The sequence below is a fragment of the Cololabis saira genome, chromosome 24, assembly GCF_033807715.1.
Source record: "Cololabis saira isolate AMF1-May2022 chromosome 24, fColSai1.1, whole genome shotgun sequence".
Taxonomy (NCBI): domain Eukaryota; kingdom Metazoa; phylum Chordata; class Actinopteri; order Beloniformes; family Belonidae; genus Cololabis; species Cololabis saira.
In genome coordinates this window covers 948,515-964,234 of record NC_084610.1, presented here as the reverse complement: position 1 = coordinate 964,234, position 15,720 = coordinate 948,515, and the positions used below count along the sequence as shown (strand labels likewise).

The 15,720-nt window shown below is 41.7% G+C and overlaps 1 protein-coding gene across 1 annotated transcript in view; it reads left to right on the top strand.

Annotated features, from left to right (window-relative positions):
- The window catches only part of LOC133425029 (kinesin heavy chain-like), a 47,540-nt gene that overhangs the window by 18,070 nt on the left and 13,750 nt on the right, over window positions 1-15,720 (top strand). The window contains exons 5-13 of the mRNA XM_061715679.1: window positions 5,735-5,783; window positions 5,866-5,921; window positions 6,114-6,201; window positions 7,755-7,984; window positions 8,899-9,047; window positions 12,509-12,657; window positions 12,742-12,923; window positions 15,330-15,398; window positions 15,479-15,685. Coding sequence (XP_061571663.1) covers window positions 5,735-5,783; window positions 5,866-5,921; window positions 6,114-6,201; window positions 7,755-7,984; window positions 8,899-9,047; window positions 12,509-12,657; window positions 12,742-12,923; window positions 15,330-15,398; window positions 15,479-15,685 — 1,179 coding nt within the window. The remainder of the gene's footprint in view (window positions 1-5,734; window positions 5,784-5,865; window positions 5,922-6,113; window positions 6,202-7,754; window positions 7,985-8,898; window positions 9,048-12,508; window positions 12,658-12,741; window positions 12,924-15,329; window positions 15,399-15,478; window positions 15,686-15,720) is intronic.

Here is a 15,720-nt window from a genome sequence, read left to right as displayed (position 1 = left end):
ACACCGCGATAACTCCTGAGTTCTGGTGCGCGCCAATGCTGCGTTCATGACACCTCAGAACTCTGGGTTTCCCCATTGAAAACTCCCATTTCTGTCTTCAAATCGTTCCAGACATTGACATTAGACATTGTTGTGTGATGTCAGAAAACTGATTCTCCAAGAAGACTCTGAATTTCCCGATTAGGAGCACCAATATTAGGCCTTAGTTAAAAGCCTTAGTTCCGAATTGGCCTGAACGCCGCACGCCGCACTTTTTTCTTTGCGCGCACTGACCGCGGCCCCAGTTACAGAAGCGTCTCAAGATGGATGAGCTCGGAGTCTCACCTCGCAGGACCAGGATAACCACGCACAAGAAAAAAGTGGAAAAGGGAAATTCATCTGGAAAACATGGTAAGATTAATCTAACTACGTTAAACTGTTAGCTCTTAATGTTAACTTTATGACACTTTTTTTGAAAAGTTCACAATTCGAGTTGTCATAACAAATACATCATTCTGACAATATGTAAACTTTTCAAAAAGATGCTGCATATTTGACTCAGTAACACTTGAATAATGGAGAAGAAGAAGTTTACGTCGGTAAATTTGAAAGACTGACTTCTCAGTCATGTAACTGGGTGTGTGTAGAAGCTAATACACCTTGTGGAGGCTGACACTTTTTTAAACGGAAGACCCCAACTAAACACGGGAGCGGGATGGATGAGACGTCACTGAAACTTGATGTGATGAAGCTCTGCTGCCCCTGCTAGTTTTGGGGGGGTCACCAGACATAAAACCTGTTTTCTCTGTATTTTGAAGGTAGAGGCTTAGATTTATTAGGAATTCGTCTGAAAAAAATTATAATAGGTAAGAATTACAGTACATAAAAAATATGTGGTTATAATGGGAGTCAATGGGGCAAATTTGGACATGAAGGTAAAGAGTGTAAGTTTTTTTAAATGAACAATCATTGTTCCAAAAATAATAATGCATCAAAATAAATGTTATCAATTATTGACATAGTCAATGTTGTAATATATTTCACTTTGAACCTAATTTTTGAAAATATTGCATATTTTGTGATTTTTCTATTGAAAAAATCAGGAGTTGTAAAAATAATGTTTAAAGATTATAATTAACTTTATATCTATGGCTAGGTCTGAAGTTGTTGAAAAGATTTTATGTGGTGAAAGTGAAAATAAATATGTATTACATTTTTATTGCACTTTTATGAGATGGTAGTACATGAAGCAAATTTGGACTATGGGTAAAAAGTGTATATTCATTTTAAGGGATGCTCGAGGGTTAAAGAATGATGGGTGTGTACGTTGTGGGTGCGAAAGTTGTGTCATAGCTGTGTTTGTTGTTGTAGGTGTTTGTATACAATAAGCAATCAAACTGATGTAATCAACCATCAATCCTTGCATCCATAGCTTTGACATGTCTCAAGGAGGCTCAACAGTCCAGAAGAGAAGACAGTGATGATGAAGCGATGAGGGGATCTGAGATGCAGCATGACAGTGAAGACGACAGTGAGGATGACTCTGAATCCAGGATAAGGAGAAAAAGGCGAAGAAAAGCAAACATCGCTCTCGCCTGCGGGGTATGTGGAACGTATTTCTTGGCTGGCTTGAGCTGTATGTGTCTGTTGTCCCTACAAGTAGATCAATCTCTCATGACAAGCTGACAGGGCTTGAAATTAACTTTTTGACTTACTAGCCAAGTGGCTAGTAGATGAAAAAAGTTATTAGCCAACCAGATTTTTCACTAGCCAAAACCAAAACGTTGCTTTACTTTTGTATTTCGACATCACTTGTATATAGCAGTCATCGTAGTACCATATTACATCAATCCTGTTTTTCTATACGCTACAATTATCATTCAGTAGTGTACTACTATACTATTGGTGGAAAATGAGATTGCATGATGTGTTCTTGTATAATTTAATTTCAGTAGTTGCCTACTTAATTGTAAATCTAACATTTATGGAGGAATATATAACATTACACCTTCAAAGTAACACTTTGATCCTGTCCTGTCTGTATATTCTATAATGCAGCAGGTGTATTGTATAAATAATGTGTTTATTCTGGGCTGGATAAAAATGTCCAAAGAGAACGAACAAGTGAATTTAAAAACAAGCAGCCTTTTTATTATTAGCTCGAAAGTGTCTTATTAAGACTACAACAACCAACCTAGCCTGTCTTAAGACAACCACAAGACACCAGCTAAACCATTTAAGGAACTATACAGTGTGTTCCCTGCTGGTCAAACTGAGACATTGCATTGGTCCATTTTCTCCAGTTGTTCTTCAGAGTGTTTACTATTCATTCTTCAGAGTCAGACTCAGACGGTTCACCCGGAGTTGACATCAAGAATAAAAAATAAAAAGGTGCAATGGTGCGCACAGTATTGGGAATCTCAATTTGATTTATAAATGGCACAAAAGTTGGGAATATCGATTTTTCTAACTAGCCAAGTGGCAAGAAAATCTGTCTCGCCACTTGAGGAATTTGGGTCGCAAATGGCAAGTGGCGAGTGCTAAATTCAAGCCCTGCACGCTGATAGAGGGATGTACCAGAAGGACCAGTACAGTCCAAATGAATGTTCATTTCCAAAAATGATTCACCCCAAATGTGTCCATTTTTATTTAGCATTTTCCCCTCTTTTTCTCCCAATTTAGCCTTGATAATTCCCTGTGTGTGTCATGGTGTTTCCATGTACCTTGGTGAAGTTGTGCCAGAAAATCCTTCTACACTGTGTTGAGGTGTCACATATGGGATTAGTGTGTCTCGCGGCACATTGAACATTAACAGTAAAATACTATGATTTGTTTTTTTCTTCTCATCAATCTCATGATTCAAATGATACATTCCTTCTTGTTCTTGTGTGTTTATATTAGTTGGAGGACCAGGTGATGTGGTGAAGGAAGTCCTTGCCATTTTCCAGACGGGGAAGAATATGGCCAAATCCTTCGAGAAGTATGGAGTAGACAGACTTACTATTGTGAGGACTGCAGCGATTGCCGAGCTCGCAATAGCTGCTCCAGAAGAATATGATCAGGTGGAGAAGGGGGAGACGGTGGCAGACTTTGCTAAAAGATGCAAGGAGGTTATAAAGGCCACTAAAGTCATTTCTGCTACAATACATAAAATGAAGGATGATGAAATTATGCCAGCCTATCATACTGTGTTATTGTATTATGTTACTAAATAATGTTTGTTCAAAGCTCTCCTCTGTGTGAATTGTTGTTACGTATCTGTTATCACAGATGTATATATATATATATATATATATATATATATATATATATATATGTATATATATATATATATATATATATATATATATATATGTGTGTGTGTGTATAAAATGTATACATATAACAAATGTTATCTGTTATCTGTTATCTGTTTTATTTTGTTTTAAATAAAAAGTTTAAACTTCTTTATATGTGATTGCTTAATTTACTAATGGTTAACTATGGTCAAGTAATGCTTATGAGGCAGTTAAGCATTAATAATGTGTTACCTAAGGGATACATGTGTTACACTTTACAATAAGGGTCCAGAAAAGTATTTACTAATGGTTAATTATGGTTAAGTAATGCTTATGAGGCAGTTAAGCATTAATAATGTGTTACCTATGGGATAAATGTGTTACACTTTACAATAAAGGTCCAGCAAGCCTTTACTAATGGTTAATTATGGTTAAGTAATGCTTATGAGGCAGTTAAGCATTAATAATGTGTTACCTAAGGGATAAATGTGTTACACTTTACAATAAGGGTCCAGAATAGTATTTACTAATGGTTAATTATGGTTAAGTAATGCTTATGAGGCAGTTAAGCATTAATAATGTGTTACCTAAGGGATAAATGTGTTACACTTTACAATAAAGGTCCAGCAAGCCTTTACTAATGGTTAAGTAATGGTTATGAGCCACTCCTATACATTTATTAAGGTTTATGTCAGGTTACCGTTCATAAGGTCAGGTAAGCTACCTGATAACATACACAGCACCATTAGGAAATGATTACTTAAGACTCTAAATAGTTGTTTAATAATGCCCATCCAGTAAACATGTACACCATTAGCGAATTATTAGTAGATGTATTAGGTAGCTGTTACTTAATGCATATTCACTCCAAATAAACACCATTAGTAAATGATTACTAGGGACATTATTAACGTTTATTAACTAATGTATTACTTTAAACTAAGTAATGCATACATAAGGATAAATAATTACATCATGTAACATTTATTAATGCTTACTAATGTATTAATTAACTCTGAGCAGTAGGCATTCATTAACTATTTATTAATGCATTAACTAATATGCTAATTAATGTTAAGTAATACATAATAATGGTTATTTAACTATTATTACACTGTTAATTAATGCTTAATAATGCATTAACTAACTGTTTATTAATGCATTAACTAATATGCTAATTAATGTTAAGTAATACATAATAATGGTTATTTAACTATTATTAAACTGTTAATTAATGCTTAATAATGCATTAACTAACGTTAATTAATGGACCCTTATTGTAAAGTGTTCCCTAGATGTTAATTGACATTACTAAGACTAAATTATATAATCCAGTAGGTTCATGGCTGTGCATTTAAAAACCCTGAACTTACACCAGTTGACCAAATTCACTGCCTTCACTCAAAAAACTAAGGATCTTACCAAGAAATGTTCTTATTTCTAACCTAAAAATGCCATTACACCTGATAACACACATCACTTAAAAGGTTAGGTGTTTTTCCCACGTTTTTCAATTGAACTTTCATTTGTGTCAAGCACATTTTAAGTTCTAGTTAAAGGAGCTTGAGGCAGGATTGACGCAGGATTTATGAAAAAAATTCGTATACGTTTTAAGTTTTCTAGTACTAATGTCAGATGAAGCGTTCCAAATCAAAAAGAATGATTCCTCTAGTCTATCTCTCCGTTGCCTTGAACAGGCTGTGTGCTGCAAAATGTGCTGCAATTCGGAGTCTGAATTTCCCGCGCTGTCCTGCGGATGTGACGTCACATGACGCTGCATGCACGTTCTCCCCGTTCTCCCGTGCCGGCTTCGCTATTGGCTGCAGTAACCCCAACGGCCGTCGTGGCGAAGGGTGGCGCTAGAGAGTCTCATTTCTTAAAAGAAGCCTCATGCTCCTTTAAGTTTTAAGTTAGAGTTTTGGCAGTGTTCAAAATAAAATTATGAGACCTGCTGTATTGGAGCACATTTTCTTTTAGTTAAAACTGTAGCGGGAACAGATGTTTAGAGGAACCTACGTATGTACCGGGTTAGAGGGGGAACATATAGGAGAAGGGACCAGAAGAATGTAGAGTGGATTAAAAATAAAAGTTAAGCACACTCACTGCCTGAGCATGGCATGTTACAAAAACCAAACATACCCGCCGCCTCTTTCTTCTACTTTATGTGCGCAGCGTCAGCACGTTGTGCCGCATTAAATGTAGTCCAGGCGAAATACCTGCTTTGAGCTGGTGAAATTAAACGATTCCTCGAGCCAGAGAAAATTCCTCGATCATTTTTTGTAATCGAATTACTCTTAATTATGCGAGGAATCGTTTCAGCCCTAGTTCCGAGTATTGATTGTATTTAATGCATGACTTTATTTCAATTTTTTTTCACATCAAAAGTTTACTGTGTTGACTCTGAATTGAGTTTAATTTTCTCACAGGAAACTAAGTCTTTTATTTTGTGAAATGTCCACACTCACTTGTCTCTGCAGGTATCTTATTTTGAAATCTACTTGGACAAGATCAGAGACCTGCTGGACGGTAAATAAGACTATTTTTGAGCATTTCCAAACTTTCTAAGACATCAGAATGACACGTTTTGGTGTTTCGGTTCTGTTTGAAGTGTCGAAGACGAACCTGTCCGTGCACGAGGACAAGAACAGAGTCCCGTATGTGAAGGTTGGTAAACTCACGACGACAAACCATCAGCTCAAAGTGGCGTCTTTGCTCTTCTTTAACCTCTTTAAAGGCACCAAACTGCCTCCATACCAGTCTTACGTGTTGCAGGCCTGAAGTGTCAAACATAAGAGCAGGCAGAGCCGTGGCGCCATGGCAACCGTCTCATGACCTGTCTCTTGAACTGTGTCTCAGGGCTGCACCGAGCGCTTCGTGTCCAGTCCGGAGGAGGTGATGGACGTCATTGATGAGGGCAAAGCCAACCGGCACGTGGCCGTGACCAGTACGTATCAGATCTGTTTGATCCGCAGCTTCTGACTGCTCTGCTCGGTCTGGGGAATCGCAGGAGACGCCTTTTCCTCGTCTTATATTCATAAACATAAATATGAATATTGTATTTTTAGGTTAATAAAGGTGAACTTTAAAACATTTTTCTTCAGTAATTTAGCCACCGATCTACATTTTCCTGGTAATTCTGTTACGATGAGTAACCAAGGCGATGGGAACTCATGGGAGCAGCTCCCTGAGCTTTCAAGAGAACGAGTGAAACTTAAATCCAGACGGCATGAAGAGGAAGCATGGAGGAGGTGAGACGGGAGCGGAGGGGGTTTGTGTGATCGCCACGATCGATTCTGAGATCAATGGCGAATAAAATGGACGGTCACAGAGCCCTGATGAAGACGCAGCAGGACAATCAGGAATATGTTTGCTGTTGTTTGTTTGTAAGCTTTATTTAGTACTTATTTAGTAGTTTATCGTAAAGGGGAACCAGTGTAGCGCCACTGGAACTGGACCCGTAGCACGGCACTAGTCCAGCCTCGTCCGTGGATTCAATTTTTTCATTTCAATTCAATTTTATTTAAATAGCGTCTAATACAACAAAAGTTGTCTCTAGACGCTTTCCAGAGATCCAGAACATGAACATAAACCCCCGAGCAATTATTACATAAACAATGGCAGGTAAAAACTCCCCTAGTGGAGAAAAGCCTTAAGCCAAACAGTGGTAAGAATAACTCCCCTTTAGGAGGGAAGAAACCTGGACCAGGACCTGGATCATAAGGGGGTAGAAACCTGGACCAGGACCTGGATCATAAGGGGCGATCCTCCTGCCGAGGGCCAGACTGGGGGGTCAGGGACGGCAACAGCACAGCAGGCAGGTGGAAGCCGCAGCGGGATGACCAGAGGGGGGGAGGCGTAGGCAGGTGGAAGCAGCAACAGGGTGACCGGGGGTGGGGACCGCAGGCAGGTGGAAGCAGCAACGGGATGACCGGGGGGGGGGACTGCAGGCAGGTGGAAGCAGCAACAGGATGACCGGGGGTGGGGACCGCAGGCAGGTGGAAGCAGCAACAGGATGACCGGAGGTGGGGACCGCAGGCAGGTGGAAGCAGCAACAGGATGACCGGGGGTGGGGACCGCAGGCAGGTGGAAGCAGCAACAGGATGACCGGGGGTGGGGACCGCAGGCCAGCACGCAGCTCTCGAAGCTCCGGCCCAATCAGCAAGCCCCAGGTTAGGTTCAATTCAATTCAGTTTCAATTCAATGCAACATGGACAAAAGAGAAAAAAGGGAGGAGAAGGGGGAGCCAGCACAAGAAACTACAGGAACGACTCTAACACACTAAATCAGACCCAAGGTTGAGGGAAGAACCCCTCCGGAGACCCGTTAATGTGAGATTTAAACAACGGCTGCAAGTCAGACGTCATGCTCCCAGCGGGAGAAGAATTGACGCCATCAGGGCGGATTCAACCCCCCGACAGAGATCCTCTGAGAAATGATGATGATACTTTTGTGTTTGATTGACAGACTGAGCTTACAGATGTGTCTGTTGTGTCCTAGACATGAACGAGCACAGCTCCCGCAGCCACAGCATCTTCCTCATCAACATCAAGCAGGAGAACGTGGAGACGGAGAAGAAGCTGTCGGGGAAGCTCTACCTGGTGGACCTGGCCGGCAGCGAGAAGGTCAGCAAGACCGGCGCCGAGGGAGCGGTGCTGGACGAGGCCAAGAACATCAACAAGTCTCTGTCGGCGCTGGGCAACGTCATCTCAGCCCTGGCCGAGGGAACGGTAGGTCTGTGACGTGAAGAGCTGCTGAGGCGAATTTTAGTGATATCCAGTACTGGAGTTGAGGGGGATGAGGGGGGATGGCATCCCCTGAAATAAAAACGGTAAAAATCATCCCCCCTGAAATAAAAACGGTCCAAATCATCCCCCCCTGAAATAAAAACGGTCCAAATCATCCCCCCTGAAATAAAAACGGTCCAAATCATCCCCCCTGTAAAACTGCCATCCCCCCTTTCCATCCTTTATGTCATTTCATCAATGAATGTGGTTTTACTGCTATTTCAACATTTAGAGTCATCACCAGAAAAATAACTTATTTGACAATTTTCACCTGTTTCAAGTAAATTTTCACTTGAAATAAGTAGAAAAATCTGCCAGTGAGACAAGATTTATTTTCTTATTACAAAAAAAAAAATCTTGTTCCACTGGCAGATTTTTCTACTTATTTTAAGTGAAAATCTACTTGAAACAGGTGAAAATTGTTGTTTTTTCCAGTGATGAGTCTTGTTTTAAGTGTGATGAGATTTCTTTACTAAAATGAGACATTTTAACTAAAAAATAAGTCAAATATTTTTGTTAAGATTGTGAGTTTTTGCAGTGATCCATGTTACTTATCCTGTGAAGGACAGAGTCATATTGATAAGTTCAGAAAAGTGTTTTTTATTGTTGTGTTTTGATGTATTTGATGTAAGCCCAGTGGATATTTAAAGCTTACAGAAGGCTGCATTTAACTGCTGCTATGTCATTCCTGCAGTATTTCTGCAGCTGTTTTGGTCAGTGCTATTATTTGTAATATATTATATTATTTGTATTCAGCACAAATTATCTGTCCCCATATGATCAAATCCACCACCCCCCCTGATTTTGTTTTACAACTCGAGTACTGTACATGTTTGTTTTGTGTTTTTCCCTCCCAGAAATCCCACGTGCCGTACAGAGACAGCAAGATGACTCGGATCCTGCAGGACTCCCTGGGAGGGAACTGCCGCACCACCATCATCATCTGCTGCTCGCCGTCCGTCTACAATGAGGCCGAGACCAAGTCCACGCTCATGTTTGGACAGAGGTACCGCCACCGCCTCCCTGCAGCTTGTTGTGTTGTCAGCGCAGCTTTGCAGCTTGTTATCTGCACGGCGCAGGGCAGGGTTTCATCAGATCTTGATTTGACAGCCACCAGAAACATCCCTGTGGTCGTCTACGAGGGGGGGGGGGGCTGGGGTTGGGGCGTTGGCTCTGGGTGACGTCAGTCCTGGAAACCAGATGGCTGAGAGTCTCCCACTGAGCACCGGGCTTTTACTCCTCTTTAGCGATGCTCACTGCTAGGAATGGGTGATATTTTACCGTTCACGATAAACCGTCCAAAAAATTCCCCACGGTAAGAATTTGTATCTCACGGTAAAAACGATAAAGTCCCGTTGATGAGGATTTTGTGTAAAACTGATTTATGGTTTTGGAAGGAAGGAAGGAAGGAAGGAAGGAAGGAAGGAAGGAAGGAAGGAAGGAAGGAAGGAAGGAAGGAGGGAGGGAGGGAGGGAGGGAGGGAGGGAGGGAGGGAGGGAGGGAGGGAGGGAGGGAGGGAGGGAGGGAGGAAGGAAGGAAGGAAGGAAGGAAGGAAGGAAGGAAGGAAGGAAGGAAGGAAGGATAAATTCCCGCTGGTGTACTCATTTAATTGGTTTTTATTAATTCAATTGGTGTAGTTTAGTAGTATTTAGTATCTTTTAGAGCAGTGATTTGGGGGCTCCAAAGACTGAATGTGGTCATAGATTTATAGTTACAAAGGTGGAATTGAATTGGTATTTTTTTTATCATGATTTTTATTGTTATCGGGATAAATGCCAGAAATGATCATGATACATTCTTTAGTCCATACCGCCCATCCCTACTCACTGCACAACATCTGATATCTGGTCAACCCCAATCCCCAAAATAAACTTCATATTCATATTCTCATCATATTTAACTCCCAATAAAACGTAAAAAACATATTAAATGATAGAAGTGAGACGCTGATGTGATGGTTGACACTCATCCTGAGAAGGTCGGGACAGTAAAGTGAGTGATGTCAGAAAGAAACTCCCAGAGAGGCGGGAGCTTCCAGGGGTAAAGATGAGCAGAAAACCATCTGAGAAAAGAGAGAGAAGTCCTACATGATTTGAATACTTGGACTACTGAATTATATACAGCAAAAAATGTAATGGGAGAATCTGGAGGAGTCTCTGTGCATCAGGGACAGGTCTGACTGACGTGGAGACGACCCTCACGGTTGGATGTCTGCACCTCTGATGGTCCGGAGATGCATTAGTACCATTGACGTCATCAGTTTCAACAGCCGATATGTAGTTTACGTTCTCTTGGGAGTAAAATTAGGCATCATAAGTTTTCCCTGAATCACGTGGTTGGATAATTGGGGGGCGTGGACCTTTTTGATTGACAGATACTGAGGCCCTGTCCCAATACTCCCACTTCCCCTACTTTTCATCACTACCCCTACATTTTGCGTGAGCATGAGTGTAGTGGCTATGAATCTGGCCCTACGGATCGAGGGATTTCGGAGGCACCCTAGATGACGAGGGCCAGAAAAATTTCCCAGAATGCTTTTCGTCGTCATTTGCGGACTGAATCAAAAAAAAAACATGGCGGACATTTCTTATTTTTTAGTGAATAAAATCAATATTTTGAGTTAGTTTCTGCATAAAAATGCGTTTTGATTACATTTCTAGCAAGAAATATATATTTTACTTTCACAATATTCACTCAGTGAATGTACATAATCACTCGTTTGCCCGTTGTTGCAAAGTCTTTTTCAAACCTCGCCAGAATAAAGGCTGATTTATGGTTCTGCGTTACACCAACGCAGAACCTACGGCGTAGGTTACGCGGCGACGCGCGCCGTACGTCGTACCCTATGCCTTAGGCTCTGGGATTTAACGCGGAACCATGAATCAGTTCCGGAGCTGGCAGGCATCATCATCCCCGAAAACATCGGAGCAAATTTCTTAACAGGCGTAGCTACAACTGTTAGATTTCATCTATTAAACCAACATTTATCTTCCTAAATGATTTATTTCAGCCAGCGGTAATTCTCCACAGAGCTGCAGGTTTCTCCCCGGGATGACGGCGTTATTTGGATAAACTGAGCCCAGGTTGGGGATCTTAACGGTTACTTTTACGCCTGAAAAAATATTAAAACGTAATAAAGTGGCATATTAACAGCAGTGGTGTAAAGTAACGAATTACAAGTACTTCGTTATTGTACTTAAGTAAGATTTTTGAGAATTTGTACTTTTATTGATACTTTCATTTTTCTGTACTTTTACTTTTACTTCGTTACATTTTCAAGGAAAAAATCGTACTTTTAATCCGCTATATTTAAAATTGGACACGTCGTTACTCGCTACAAATTAAAGAACAGCACAGCGGGGGCTGATTTATGGTTCCGCGTTACACCGGCGCAGAGCTACGGCGTAGGGTACGCGGCGACGCACACCTTACGCCGTAGCCACGGCGTAAGGTGTGCGTCGATTTAACGCGGAACCATAAGGCGGACGGGAAGGAAGGGGGGCGCGTACCGAGAAGGAGCTGCAGCTCCCGGGAGAGTTGCGCCGCAGAGGCGGGCCGGAAGGCCGGAGGAACCGCCGTCGCGTGGAGGACCGATGAGGACTGAAGCCTGAATTATGGTTCTGCGTTAAATCGACGCAGAACCTCGCCGTAGGGTACGTTGGTGTAACGCGGAACCATAAATCAGCCTTGAGCGGCAGCCGACGCGTGTCCATGCGCACCATTCTTTGATTCCACCCCTTCTAAGGTGGTTTTGGCATTTAAAAGTTCAAAAGTCTCATCCTTTATCAGCTGGGGTTGCTTAATGTTGTCACTGCATACTACAGGCTGTGGGTGGACCTGTCAGCGGGGCCAATGGGCTACAGCAGCAGTGATGAGCAAAGGGAGACATTAAAATGGGGTAATGGAAACAAACGCTAAAGGTGTCAGAATAATATCACCATTATTTAGAGTTGTAAGCAAATTCTTGGATTCTTCATTTCTTTGCAATCCTTTTGAAAATAATTTTGTACTTTGTACTTTGTACTTTTTACTTTTGTACTTAAGTGCATTTTACACCATGTACTTTTTGTACTTTATTATATTTAAGTTGAGGTACTTTTATACTTTTACTTAAGTAATGTTCTTAATGGGTACTTTTTACTTTTACTTAAGTAATTTTCAAGCAGAAAATTTGTACTTTTACTTAAGTAGAATATTTTTGCTGATTAACAGCGCTACAGCTGAAATTAAAACAGCTTTTGGCTCTCAGCTTCCTGATTTTAGGGGTGGTGCTGAAAGTAGGAGTAGTGGGAGTATTGGGACAGACCTGGGAACATTTCAAGTGCCCTAAAATCTGTGGCTTCTTTTTTAGGGCTAGTGAGAGTGAGGGAGGGCTAGTGGTAGAAAGTAGGTATGTATTGGGATTGGCCCTAAGTTTGCAAAGTCCCGTAGCGTCCTCACCTCCTTCCTCCTGTGCCGTCTGTTCAGAGCGAAGACGATCAAGAACACAGTGTCTGTGAACCTGGAGCTGACGGCGGAGGAGTGGAAGAAGAAGTACGAGAAGGAGAAGGAGAAGAACAAGAGCCTGAAGAACACCATCCAGCGGCTGGAGGCGGAGCTGGCCCGCTGGAGGAACGGTGAGAGGAGACATTAAAGCTTCACCGTGTCATTTTTCCGCGTGCACGGCCGGATGAAGGTTTTAATTAACGGGTGACTTTCAGGGGAGAACGTTCCCGAGGAGGAGCGGCTGAGCGCCAAAGATCAGAAGAGCGGCGACGCCTACGACAACACTCCCGTCATCGACAACCTGCCGCTGCCCGCCGGCGGCGTCTCGGTGTCCGGGGAGGACAGGAGGAAGTTCGAGGACGACATCAGCAGCCTGTACAAGCAGCTGGACGACAAGGTGAGACAGAAGGAGACCCGGGGGGGACGCAGGGGTCCTACGAGGCTCTGGTGTACATGTAAATGTACTTTATTCATATAGCCCTTTACAGCCACCTCTAGGGGAGCCAAAGTTACAGAATAAAACATACAGAAATACAACATACAATCATAAAACAGAGCAAAAAAATAAATAGAATCAAAGCTGCAAGCAGCGATGAACGGGACCTCGCACGTGCAATTTTCACCAATAAAGGTCAAGGACTCAAAACCAAGTCTGATGACACCACCCACGAGTCATTATGTCAAACTATTCAAAAGTTATGGCAGAGAAAAGGAATTAGGGCTGAACGATTAATTGCATTTGCGATAATATCGCGATGTGATGAAACAAGATTTTCTGACCGCAAAGGCTGCGATTTGACCAGTCACGTGATCTGGTCACGTGTTAAAGAGGTAAAGCCACAGATTTGTTTTCTTTATTGTTGTAATCTGTGGTTTAAATAAATCTGACATTGTTTATTATAAAACAAACAGGACCTTGAAAAAATAATCGCATATTAAATCGCAATCGCAATATTGAGAAAAAAAATCGCAATTAGATTATTTTCAAAAATCGTTCAGCCCTAAAAGGAACTATCAAATATTGACGAATCAGAAGAAGGGGCTGGGCTAATTCAGGCCAATGAATGTCAAAGACTCAATACCAGGTCCAATGACACCACCCACGACTCTTTATGTCAAACCATTCAAAAGTTATGGCAGAATCACATATTGACCAATCAGCTACTAGTATCACTTCCTGTTTAATGTTGAAGTTTGACGCGGCGCCACGGCCACGCCATTTCACGAAAACTCACGATTTTGATAACTTTTCATCGTTAACGTCTTTTGTGTCTCCTGAGCGAGTTTTATGTCGAACGGACGATCCTGCTAGGCCGAGTTCGTTAAAGTACTACACGATTAATTCAAAATGGCCGACTTCCTGTTGGGTTTCAGCCATGGTGCCAAGAGACTTTTCTTTAAGTTGCGACATGATACAGGTGTGTACCGATTTTCGTGCATGTACGTCAAACAGTATTGTGGGGCTTGAGGCGCAAGTTTTCTAGGGGGCGCTGTTGAGCCGTTAGGCCACGCCCCTTTTTGACACTATTAGAATACGGAATTTTTCGCCACATGGGACAGGTGACACATGCGTGCCAAGTTTCACAACTTTTCGAGTAAGTTATGCACCTCAAAAACGCAATTGTTTTCGGATAAAATAATAATAATAATCTTTCCGATTTCAATAGGGCTTGGCACAAGCCTTGCTGGTGCTCGGTCCCTAATAAAGGAAAAAAGAGTAAAACGTGTCACCACACTACTGGGTATTAAAAGCCATTCACTATTAAAAGCCACTAAAATGGAGAGGAAGCCAATGGAGTGAATAGAGGACCGGAGCAACGTGCTCACATCTTTTAGTGTTAGTTAAAAGACGGGCAGCTTTCATCCTGATGTTGACCGTACTTGTATCAGATGTCACCTGGACTGACATTTTGGAAGAATATTTTCGATGCCTTCTCGACCATTTGTCATATATTTATTGAACCCAACCCTATGACTGCTATATTTGCACCATTACAATACTTATAGGCAACTAGTCATCATATCTGCTGCTCTCTGAAACACATGTTAATGCTCAATAGTACACATATATGCTTCTTTAATATATTTGCATTATACTAAGATACATTCATTTTCAATGGCTTTTGTACTTAATGGCTTTTCCCCCTTACATTACTTTTACTTTTATACTTTAAGTAGTTTTGAAACCAGTACTTTTATATCAATATTACTTGAGTAAAAAACTTGAGTTGATACTTGAGTAAAAAACTTGAGTTGATACTTCAACTTCTATAGTAGTATTTTTAAACTCTAGTATCTATACTTCTACCTGAGTAATGAATGTGAATACTGAAGACACCTCTGTCCATGTGTTATTCATCTATTAATTTATTTTAGCATCATTATTGTTGTTATTATTACTGATGTTATTTTATTTTATTTTCATTTTTTTTTTTTTTTATGTTTTATCGCTATTATCTTCTTTGTATGTGGGAACCAGGGAAGGTGGGATATACGGTATGTGGGGTTGTTTGTCTTAAAAAATATTGAAAAATCTTATAAATAAAGTTCTAAAAATAAAAAAAGACGGGCAGCTGCATTCTGCACTAGTTGAAGGCCAATAGAGGACTTGGAGACGCCAACATATAGTGCATTACAATAGTCTAATCTCGAGCTGATTAGAGCGTGAATAGCTTTGTCCAGGTTGTGACGATTTAAAAAAGATTTCACTTTGGCTAGGAGGCGTAACTGATAAAAACTTGTCCTTATCAACTTGTCTGTCAAATTTGAAAAAACTATCATTCTGATCCCGTTGTTTCTGCAGGATGATGAGATCAACCAGCACAGCCAGCTGGCCGAGAAGCTCAAGGAGCAGATGATGGACCAGGAGGAGGTTTGCCGCCCAGTTCTTTTCGTTTCATTCGTATCCGACCTTCCGTCTGCATGTTTTCACGGAGGCGTGGGTCTGTGCAGCTGCTGGCGTCGACGCGGCGCGACCACGAGAAGATCCAGGAGGAGCTGTGCCGCCTGCAGACGGAGAACGAGCTGGCGAAGGAGGAGGTGAAGGAGGTGCTGCAGGCTCTGGAGGAGCTGGCCGTCAACTACGACCAGAAGAGCCAGCAGGTGGAGGAGCAGGAGCAGGCCAACCTGCAGCTGACAGAGGAGTTGCAGCACAAGACGGTGGGTCGGCTTTCAGCCGTCTTTAGCTGCTACGA